This window comes from Porites lutea, chromosome 5, assembly GCF_958299795.1.
Source record: "Porites lutea chromosome 5, jaPorLute2.1, whole genome shotgun sequence".
In the NCBI taxonomy this organism is placed as follows: Eukaryota; Metazoa; Cnidaria; class Anthozoa; order Scleractinia; family Poritidae; genus Porites; species Porites lutea.
The window spans coordinates 30,977,187-30,989,173 of NC_133205.1; the positions used below are offsets into that span (position 1 = coordinate 30,977,187).

General features: G+C 36.7%; 1 protein-coding gene across 1 annotated transcript; it reads right to left on the reverse strand.

Moving 5' to 3' along the window:
* Window positions 1-6,428: 6,428 nt before the first annotated feature.
* LOC140936529 (tumor necrosis factor alpha-induced protein 8-like) lies at window positions 6,429-9,346 on the reverse strand. Its single transcript, XM_073386016.1, has 2 exons — window positions 9,168-9,346; window positions 6,429-9,021 (listed from the first exon to the last, which is right to left on the reverse strand). Exon 2 carries the CDS (start codon window positions 9,011-9,013, stop codon window positions 8,426-8,428), a length of 588 nt encoding a protein of 195 aa, XP_073242117.1. The 5' UTR covers window positions 9,014-9,021; window positions 9,168-9,346; the 3' UTR covers window positions 6,429-8,425.
* Between the last annotated feature and the right edge of the window lie 2,641 nt (window positions 9,347-11,987).

Below are 11,987 nucleotides of genomic sequence, written 5' to 3' on the forward strand. Positions count from 1 at the left end.
AACATCTCAAGCTTCTTTATTACCAATTCACATTACTTGTAAATTCCAATCAGTTGTATTTTTAATAGTATTGTTTTGCTTCAGACAGGGAATAAGCATTTTCAGATTTTAAAGCATTGTAATAAATAATCGATGTCGTGAACATGCCCAAAAATGTCAAAACAACTTATCTACTGGCCTAATGGGAACTTGGCTGCAAGTCTCAGGATAGCCTTGGATGTTTCAATGCGCCCGCGATTCTCCCCGTTTGAGCCAAACTTGAAACGTGATTGTTCTCGACAGATTCAGGGACACACTCCCTTATGCCCCTTTAACAAATTTATCATTCAGTGCTTAGTTTAGATAATACACAAATTTATTTTTAGATGTAGAACTTATATCTAGTAGTATTTATAGATGTCGTGCTAATTACTTTTTGTCTTGTCGTTCACTATCGTAGAAACTAATTCATTAAATTTGACAGCATATTTTCAAAGAAAATGGTGTTTCTAAGTGTTCTTACAGTACATTTGAACATTTTCCCTTCAAAATCCTGCTACGCTGGCAACGGGTTGGATTTTTTAGGTAACCTGTACACGGAGGGCAGACAAAGCACAGGCTGCCCAGCGATGTGTATTACTATCGATATGCGTGCTGATTTTCTCACGCAACCATGTACCAGCCATACGTGCGCTGGCTGCAGCACCGGCTGGCAAAAATGTATCTTGTCAGCGTAGACACCCAAAATAGCAGCTTCATTAGGAGGATAGGAAACATGTAACTACTGCTTGTCATATTAACAGGATGAAACAAAGAAAAAAGAAAAGGGATTGGAACAAGCGTTGGAATTGGCGATCACCAGGAATTTTAAGACGTGCACGGGGCGATGTTCATTAAGCGGAAAGGTGGATAAGGGCGTATAAAATATTAGTTAATGCAGCTATCTTTTCATTTTTTTTTCCTCACTGTGAGAACGATGAGCTCAGTTCTTTTGGTGAACTGACTTTCCTCGTCCGAGCAATGATGTTGCTAAATGTGGCCTGACATTTTGGACGTCAAATACTTGGCGCTACATTTTAGCAAAACTAATATATTAAACTTTGTACTGTTAAAATGTCAACTTTGGCTTTTAAATGCGTTGCGGCTTAGTTTTCACAAATTTCTTTTCGTTTTGACTGCGGGTCAACAGGCGGACTCATCATGAGACCTTAATTCATATGAGCGTACTTGGTAATTAATTTCGCGTTTATAGCGATTGTAAAGATTAAGAAATTCCCGCGAAAAACTCCTAACACCCATATAGAAAACCCAAATAACAGAAAATCTTGATTAACATGTAATGACAACAACATTACAGGATATACTACAAAAATTATTAACTGGTTTTACTGGTAAGTTCTGCTGCGAAATGACGTTCAAATAACTGGCTATCATTTTCTTATAAATTAAATTGCTACATTCGTACAATTCCCTTAGAATTAACATCCCATAGTAGCGAAATTTAATGCCCTTTTTCACATTTGCCAATTTAAATCGCGAAAGTAAGACTTCGCATTATCGAGAAACACATTTGCTTTTTGTAAATGATAGGCCCTCTTAGTCAGGTAAGCTATGCTTTCAAGAACAATTTAGAAAAAATAAGCATAGGTGAATGCTTTGAAAGAAGATAACCAAAATCGCACGAGTCTGTACGTATGTAAAATTATGGTCTTTGAAACCTGGAACTAGTAAAATCCTGTGGTTTTTAATACGATTAGCTGGTTTCTTTTCGTTCTTTTCGAAAACATCGGCGAGCGCACGCGGACGGCGCGAGAAAGAAAAATAAAGAAATAATACGATTTTAAAACAACTATTCATGTCTGTAAACTCTTTATTTGATGAAATTCATATAACAAGCTATGACAGCTTATCATAAATTAAAAGGAACGAATGGACAGCGTACAACAACAAACGGAGGTGCAGTGTCAGTGTTTATTTATTGTCTATCCATTTATTTCGGTTTATTTATTTCACGGATGTTTTTCGCATGACACGCGTAGTATCAACTCATACTTGAGATAAAGACGAACCCCAGTCACCACAAGCTAAACTGAGAGCCAAGCTGTTGGCACTTCACGTTAAAATAGCACTGAGATCCTTCTAGCTTTGTTTTGCGTAAAAGCTGCTTTATTGATAAACTTATCAATTAAGCTTAACCAAAAGGAAGAAATGAGATGGCAGCCCCAACCATTATAAGATGAAACAAAATATTCAGACAGTGCATGACATTAAATACATCGTAATTACAATGTATATGCATGTTAAAAACACCTGTCGCGAGGTATTGAAATCTCCCTTAGCATTCAGTTTTAAAAACGTAAAAGAGTTTTCGCGTTTTGTTTAAGTTGCCTTAGGAGCGCCTTGGACTAGCTGATATCGGAAGAATAATCGGCCAACTCCCAACATTGTTGGGAGTTGTTGCGTCCGTTGGCACGTAGCAATACGTTAAATTATATTGTACAAAAATTGCTAGTTGGTCCCAGTATTGGGCTGAAATTACTCAAAAACAGTTTAACAACCTCCATTTGCGATCTATGTATGGACCTAGGGAACTTTGAAATCGGTAACTATTACAGGACATTGGAGAAAAATTATGTTTTTTTTTTCTTTAATAGGAAGACCGCAACGATGAACAGGAAGAAACAATGTGTATATATACATATGGGCACAACTGATACAAAAATATACAATTGAGTGGGAGCACATCAGTCTACAAAGTGATTCTTCATTTACCATTCTAGTCTGGAATGGACTTGGAATTCAGAGTCATTGCTAGTTTTGAGAAGAGGGGTAAACACGAGACAAAATGGAGAAAAACGCCTTAGAGTAGGGGACAGAACCAATTATGAACGCAACCCAAATCAACCCTCCACCAAAAACCTAGTAGGTGAGTTGCTAGAGTCATTATGACTTTTGAATGATTGGCACAAACATCTTTACATGTTTTTACACGCTAATATCCCCACAATTGCACATGCAAATTTCATTTCTCCATATGGTTGTTGAGGATATCTTCTCATGTTTGACAATGACGAACAATATTGTCTTTATTTGCTCGCACGTTAATAGCAACCAGTGACCCGAGACAAACAGTACTCGGGGAACACGTTGATGAACAAGCATATATAAGAACGAGAAAGTAGCGCTCCTATACACTTTTTTGCTACAAGAAAATCACTGTGAAATTCTGAGTCTATTCCTTCTGACTCTTGTGCTCCTGTTCCCACAGCCTGTGTCATTTCCAATGGATAATACTTCTCTCCCACCACAAAAACATCCTTATAGCAAGCTTTTTCATGGTCCACAAGAATGTTTTAAGACTTGGCTTGGGTCAGAAGGGCTAATTTTGGAAAAAACATTCTTATGTCACTTACATTCCCAAAAACGTTTAACACAAGTCTCCCTCAGGCTCTAGTGGGGCTAGGTAGAGTAACTTTTTTTGTGTATTTTTCTTACATAACATAATTTTATTATTTATTTAGCGGAAAATACATGGGTATATGATCTAATGTGCTTTACATTAAAATGCTTATAATATTACAATGAAATGGATAAAAAATTACAACTTTTCGGAATAGTTAATAAATGGATACTAGATAAAAATATTATATCTATATATGCATGTAAAAAACTATGTTAAAATACTATAGGTTATAAGCCAAAAGCTAATTTAAAATAATGAGTTTTTAGCCATGCCATAAAAGTTTTAAGACTGCCCAAAGCTCTCAACTCGTGTGGAAGGGCGTTCCACAGGGTAGGCGTGGCTACAAAGAACGCCCTGTTTCCTGTTGTCTCCTTGGTCTTGTTGGGCAGATTAAGCAGTTAGTGTTTTGCATTTGATTGCAGGTTATAATTTGACTGTGGCTTAAGTCTAATTAATTAATTGATGAATATATGTGGGAGCACTACAATGTAAAGCTTTGAATGTGTATACAACCAATTTAAACAATATACGGTATTTAACTGGTAGCCAGTGCAAGTCTTTCATAACAGGAGAAATGTGATCAAAACGCATGGTATTGGAGATAAGCCTTACGCCAGCTTTTTGAACCCGTTGCAACTTGTTAATATAACTGGTTGGTAAGCCATACAGCAGACTGTTACAGTAGTCTAGGCATCCAATTACTAGTGCTAAATTAGTGTTTATGCACTCTTGTACAAAAGGTACTTCCTAATGCATCTAATTTTGTATAGTGGATAAAAAGATAGACTACATGTTTTCCATAATGTGGGGGCTAAAATTCAGCTGCGAGTCAAACCAAACTCCAAGATTTCGCACCTTGTCTACAGAAAGATATTCAAGAGACAGAGATAACACATGAGAGATTGCAGCACCGGCATACAGTTCAGTGGCAGATTAAGGGGAAGGGCCCTGCCCCCCTTATTTTTAGACCAAACTGAGCACCCCCCCTCCCCTCCCTTATCTGAAGGTCTGGATCTGCTACTGCAGCTACATGTCAAGGCAAACAAAAAAGCACTGAAAAACCTTTAGTTGTGGACTTAGGCTATGTTCAAACGATACTGAATAGCATTTTGTGCCAACACAAAAAGTATCCATTCCGTTATAGTATGAACATCTCTCTGATATCGGTGACTCTTCACTTTAAGATCTGCTGACACAGCTTCACTCACTTACAGAAATCACACCAAAATCACCTTTCTTATGTGTGAACAGAATCCCTATCTGGTATGGATTTCGTGTCAATGCAAAAGCTATTCGGTATTGTGCAGTGGTGGGTCCAGGGTCCTGCCCCCCACCCTTATTTTTGGACCAAACTGAGGCTGGAAGGGCCGAAAAAAAAATTTTTTAAGACCGCCCTCCCCCGTCTTATCTCAGGCTCTGGATGACTGCCCCGCCCCCTTATCTGAAGGTCCGGATCCGCCTCTGCAGTGTGCACACAGCCTTACGCCTGAGTAAATACTGTTCCTATAAATATTTATAATTCATAAAGACAATTTTGCACTGCTAAGAAGTAACTAATTAGCAAAACAAGAAAGAGCGATGAAATTTCCTTTCTTGTAGTGGTATATTTATGACTGGATTTGCATTTGTACTTCCGATCAGGCATCTTTGCATTATTTCCCAGTTCCGCTAGCATTATCTGTATAAACCAGCCTTTCTTTATAGTTACGGAAAGCTAGAAGTGCTTTCAATAAAATGGCTATGGTGTAGCAGCTTTCCAATCAGTTGGGGCCATTCCAACCAACCCTCCCGTTCAAAGCAGAAAAATTAAATTACAAATGAATTAAATTTGTTTATGCAAAGCCCCTCAGGAATAGAATTTACTGATAACAATAATTGATAAATCTCTCCATTCACATCAGCATTTATGACGAAATAATTTCTAGAACATTTGCATCATTCTAAATCTTACAGACTTGTTTCAACACTGAAAACTTGAACATTCAAAGTGTTTCAAGAGCAATACAATGTAGCTATCCATTCAAAAATGTTTGATAGCTTTTCGTATGGAAATGAGCTCTTTATAATCAAATGGAAAACAGGATGGTGAATTTGAAGAAAAAAAATTAACTTCTTTACAAAAAATTATGATTCGCAAAATAATAAGGTTTCAATTTTCATGAATCTTTCTTGTGTGCAAGAGTCTCATTTTCACACAAAAAATTTGAAAATTTGAGCACACATAACCCTAACAGGAAAAGCACTAAAATTTACCAATCACCACCAAACTGTACATTATACTGAAAATGATACAGCTAAACCCCACTTTACAGACACCCACTTAATATAGACACCTTGTTATACTGAACAATTTTCTTTGTCCCTGGGGAAAGTAAACCCTTACATCTTCTCCAAATTCAAGCTGCTTAACCCTTTTAACCCCAATATCCACATACAAATTCTCCAAACTGATCTCCATACATTTTCTTGAAGAATTAGTTGAGAGAATTTGGTAAAAGATCAAATGTTTTCTATGAGATCATTTTGTTAATTCTCATAGACTTTGCTCATGATAGTCTATGGATATCGTTAGGAGAAAATTGATTTTGAGCACTATTGGGACTTAAGGGGTTAATAGAGACAACCCATCAATAGAGACACTTTCTATGGCACTCTCAGTGTCCGTATTTATGGCCGGTTTGACTGTAACATCAACTTGACTGTCTTTCACACTAATCTAAACTATACATTCTCTAGTGCCACCTGCCACTGGATTTATAAAGTACATTGACCTGTCAGTCTCCCATAAATCTTTCCTGTTATTGGAATAGGCTGCAAAATAAAGCATCAAGTGTATTAAGTTACTCTACTTTGTTTGAACTTCCTCTACAAGCTACTTCTGTTTGGATGAATATTCATCATGGTAATTGTCTATGAACTGAGATGAAAGCAATTTGTTCTGAAATCATATTCATGATTTTAGAATCAGAAAAGTGCACAGCGCAAGTTTTGACACAAAGTTCAAATTCAATTTTATTATAGATATTTAGAAATTGCCCGATTTAATCCAGTAGGCGGTTTGTTTAAAAGTTGAGGCAAAGAAGCATTCACATCTCACTTTTTACGTGACACAGAATGGATGTGATTTAGAAGAGAAGTAATGTGATTTTAAAATGTAATATTAGAAAAGATGTGATCTAGACCAAAAAATAGTGTAGTGTGTGAACAAATCACACTGCACTTAGATCACCAGTGAATTCAAAAAGGATGTAATAAAAAACACATTGACTTTTTCCACTCAACAAAACAGGAACACATTCTAACTTATGATTAACATATGTCAAAACTTCTTGCGTGATAATATTTTTGTTACCAGTGGTTGCTTGTAGCACATTTTATTAATATTGTACATGATGGAATACTTCCATACAAATTTTTTCCACCACATTGCCAACATCCAGAGCTAAAAAAGTCCGTGACATCTTTAAGATAACCTGTAGCAAATTCTACTGTAGTTCAGTTTTATTTTAGTTAAATTTTTCATCGCAGACTCTTTGTTATTGTCTATGGCAATTGATGACTATGTCAGAAAGAACAGAAAATTAACCCAAAATATAACTGAACTACAACAAAATTAATACACTTGCCTGAATTCACAGCATTTAAATAAGAATGTTATATATTAGGAATACAGTAAGATTTAAGGCTAAGATACTTAGCATAAAAATTAAAAAGGAATTGGCTATAAAATCTTCACAATTAGACAGTATCTGAAAGTTCGTGTTGTGGTGGATAAAATTTTGAAAAAATATTTTTAATCATTTTAAAATCATTTCTTTATCATGAGATAGAGAATCTTCATTCAAAAACACAACCGATAGAATTAATTTAACCTTCAAATTATCTGTAGTGTTCAAACTAAATCAAATTCATCATCTGTTAATTCCAATCTGGGTGTTTTTCTTTTATATTACATGAAAGCGAAATAGTGGTCTCTGTCTTTATTTTCGAAATCCAGAGCTCTAAGTTTATGCAGCATCCCTTTTTGTCACTAACCAGATCGAAACACTATCATCTCTTCTAGAATGCACGCACAATAAAATTAATGTTAAGCTTATCTCAAATAACTTAGTGAAAATATCTCGATGAGATAAAATTTGACGCTCAAACGAGTACCATACCAACCTATTCGCCTTAAAAATAACTAGAATTGATTTTTAAAAAGAACAAGAAATTTGCAAAGAAGAAAACTTTGTTTACATTTACAATTTCACATTTTACGAGGAATAAATTAGTCAAACAAAAATTATTCAAAAAGTAAAAAGTTTTCAACGGAAGCCGCTTGACTTAAAAAGGTAAATTATACTAAAATTTCTTTGAGTATTATACCGCAAAAGACTGATAAAGATTTAATGAGTGAAATAACATTCTGGGTATTAATAGTACAAGAAAGCTGAAAGGTAGAATGTTTTGAATACATAATAAGGTTACTTAATTATTGCAAATTTCAATATTTAGAAAACTGAAATAAAAGCATTTTCGACGATGAATGCGGCTAAGATGAAAACGGCGGTCGATTAAGAACTTAAAATGGTATTCGTTTTAATAGAAGAAAAGAGAATTCAATATCCCACTGTAAGTGGCGATTGTTTCAAATCATCAAAAAACCCTTATAAGCTTAAATTCAAAATCTCTGAACATGTTTTGAAACCTTCCAATGGAAGATAATAGATGATTGCACCTGGTTTAGTGTAAACATGAACGTCAGCGATTTTTTTTCATTCCGGATCAGTGACTTTTACTCTTTTGGAAGACTAAGGCGTTTACAGTCTCGTTTACGTTAAAATAAATATCACAGCAACAAGCAATATACGCCTCACGTATTTTGAAAAGGATATATGCAAACACACGAGAGGCCTGAGTTGCACACCTGACAGGATAAAGGTCACATTCAGTGAAAAGCACAGTCACATAATAACAATTCTCCGTTAGCACTTGCTCATTCTACAAGCTTCCTTCTTCCATAAGTTTGTTCAGATTATCTACGATGTTCTTGAGAATAACCCCGAAAGGCCCATCGCGATTAGCTTGAAACACTCTTTCTAGCATGTCACCATCCGCGTAATAATTGAACACATGATCGACCCGTCCGTGCGATTTCGGTGTGAGATGCCGTTCGATTATTTGATGCAACTGGCTTCGACAGTCCTCCAAGTTCTTAGTCAAAAATTTCTTATCGAAGGAGAAATCCACCTCGTAAAAACTAATTAAAGTCATGGCTGCTGAACGGAAGTTTTTTCTGAATTTTTCCGCAACTTGAATTTCGTCGCGGTTCAACTGGTCGTTTCTGAACAAAATGCTGATCTTCACCACAATTTTCACAAGGTCCTTGACGAGTTTCTCTGCTTCTTTCTTGTTCCCGGACTCAACCTTCGCTAATCTATACATCTGATCGAGCAGATCGCCAGTTGTGTCATCTACAAACGCTTTTGCCACATTTTTCGAAGCCATCTTGCCCAGAATTTTCTTCTGGGCTCGCAGCGCGACACTTTTGGAGTTAAATCCACTACCTGGCTCGGCAGCTTCGGCCATTTTTGTCCCTGGATAATAAAGAGGTGTAAGCATAAAGGATTAATTTCCCAACTTACATACAATAGAGTCGCAGAAATTTACAACAAACAAATAAAATGGGTTTGCAGGCGCGTAACTCGGCAAGCTCAAAACACTCGAACGAAACCGAAATTACCTGAGCTAGTATGGTATCGTGAATCTTACGTTTCCACGCGACCAAAATCACAGGTTTTGGATATTCATTTTCCAAAGACTGACTGAACTTCACGCATACAGCAACGCAACAATGCGACGCAAACTGTACCAGAGAGAAATTATAAAAGCGGTAAAATTTGCTAAAGCTTCAAGTGATTGACATATAGGGGCACGTGATGTAGATTGCAAGCTATCATGAATATCACAGCAAATTGTTCGTTGCCTCCCTTGGGAATTATTAATAAATACTTTAGCTGCACCAGACAGCTCCAGTGGATACAGATCTATGTTTAATGCTAAGCACTAAATACTTGCCACTTTTTCAAAACAAAGGCTATTTGGGCCGATTCCTGTCGACTGATAAGGAAGCCGTCTGGGTTTTGCTTTCGTACGGTTTGTTTACATTCGTTTATTGTTTTACTGCCTCAAACAACACACATTTCTGTATTTTGTGTCATTTACTGAGCAGTCAATGAAAAGAAAACCCTTAGTTTACATTAAAGGACGGTTCGTAGGCTTTCTAATAAATTCATTTACATTTACATTTCTATTTTTCCAGCGTCTGATATGTCAAAATTATTTATGATCACGAAACACAAACATTCGAAAACACGCTTTCACTTTGTTTGTAATTAATAAGTTCACATATATATCAATAATAACAAACTGAATTTTTAGTATCGTATGTAGACAGCTACTGAGCGACGGCTCGTTGAAATGACCAACTGATTTATTTATTTTGAGCATGCCAATTCCAATTGCGTGGGAGGGGAGGATCGAGGGGGACCTTTAAAAATTTCTATCACGCCCCGTGCAAAGTACTTTATCGAGATTCTGATAAGGCGTAGAATTTGCCAATTTCCGGACACGTTAAATAAATGCCTCCTGGGGTTAAATAACACGTCAAGAATCTAGTCACGACAAAATTACTTTTTGACTTGTGAAGACATTTATCCAATATGACCATCGAGGAATTTAAGAAAAGGATTTTTTTTAAAAAGATTTACTTATAATTGAGGTTTGTAGATAAAAGGTCAAGTGTCGGTATCAGGCAGGAAACTCATGAGTTTCTGTATCAGGCAAATCTCAGCACTTTCTGTGTGCTCAGAGTTTCGATCGTGAATTTTACATTTGATTCAAAAGGTAACACAACCTACATGCCTGTTTTCGCGCAAAACGGGTCTAACCTTGTTTGCGCTCTAGTCGACACTCGTTCAAGGTAGGCCCTTGCAAGTAAGGGATTTTTTTTGGCTACTGCTTCTACTTGTTCACGCTTTGTACATCATGAGTGGGTTTTTCTTTGTTTTGTTTTCTAAGGGAAAAAGAAAAGAAAAGCGAATGGAAAAACAAAAAGAAGAGATAAGATTCATGCGTTGAGAACTTACTACACGAAATGAGGGCTCTCAGTTCTGACGTCTGAATTAAAACTGCAGTAAATATATATATATATATATTTTTTTTTTTCTTGAAGGGGATCACACAAGGTTCGATATTTGCGGGTTAACTGAAAAGGCAGTAAAAGTCAGGGCAGGTTCTGTGATCTCTAGTGAGACTCTTTGCCTGGGACCATGCCTATGAGTCCTAATGAAGACGGAACAGCTGTCCATACCCGGGGGGCGGGCACTCCCTTATATCATGGTTTTCGTGCCGTTTCGGTCTGAAAACGGGTGTAGATTTTGCTCATTTTGGTCTGGAATCGGGTATGCTTTTCGAGGAAACTACGGAAGTGTATGAACGTATTTGTCGTTTCAATTCCAAATGAATCAGAAGGAAAGAGTAATATGCGAATTCCAAATGGATTGCTGAGTTACATTTCTCCTAGCGCAAATTAAAGGTTAAGGTCAGGTAAGAGTGTCCCTCAGATATTATTATTATCATTATTTGCAGGAGCCGAAGTAATCGTCTCCTGTTATTTGCTCTCGGCCTGTCGCTCGGAAAAAACCTTGGAATGCATATTAATCTTTTGGACATGCAAAAACGTGCAGAACTAAACTCGCTTTGAGGCTGAGAAACGGTTCTTGACCTTGAAGCCTCGAAATAATGTGACCATTGTTAAACGGTAATGAAAATTTAGTCGTGCTAATGCTAACGAGATTTCAGATAAGAAAAGGACAAATTGACAATTTTTTTTTTCTGATCGGACTGAAAATATGTTGTTGTAAAAAGGCTGTTTTCGTTAGGTGCCGGACACCATCCTGTTAACATTTGGACCCACCCCACCCCCTTTTTTCTTTCTTCCCCGTAGCTACCGGCTATAACATCTTGAATCTATTAATCTACTGTTCTCGAAACGCTGGCTAGCAGTGCAATCAGCACGATTAAAAAATAGACTGTATACGGAAGACCATCTTATATTTTGCAGGAAGCGAAAATGGCCGGCTTAGTGAGATCTTCCATGTGTCCGCTCCTTTCCAACAGTCGCTGTTTGCATATCTACCGATGGGAACAAGGCAGTGGACAAGTTTTATGTCATCTTGTTTTTATAATAGCATATTGATGAAGTTATTTAATACCAAACTAGTTCTGGATGGAAGCATGAATTGTAATGTATGACCTAGCTACAAGTGAGAAACTCTAAATGTCTGAAAAGTTCTGTGTGGAAGGCTTTTGGGATGAGGAATTAAGATGTTTTCGAAAAGAATTATTTAATCAAGTAGGCTCCTCTTTGTTTAAAAGGGTTAAATGGTTTTATCCTTGGTCTGGCCGAAAAGCGGATTGATCCAGACCGATTTAGTCCCGAAAAAGGATACTAACTTGATGATTCTAGTGAGGTAAAGGTTGCCGAAAAATGTCATTTCAG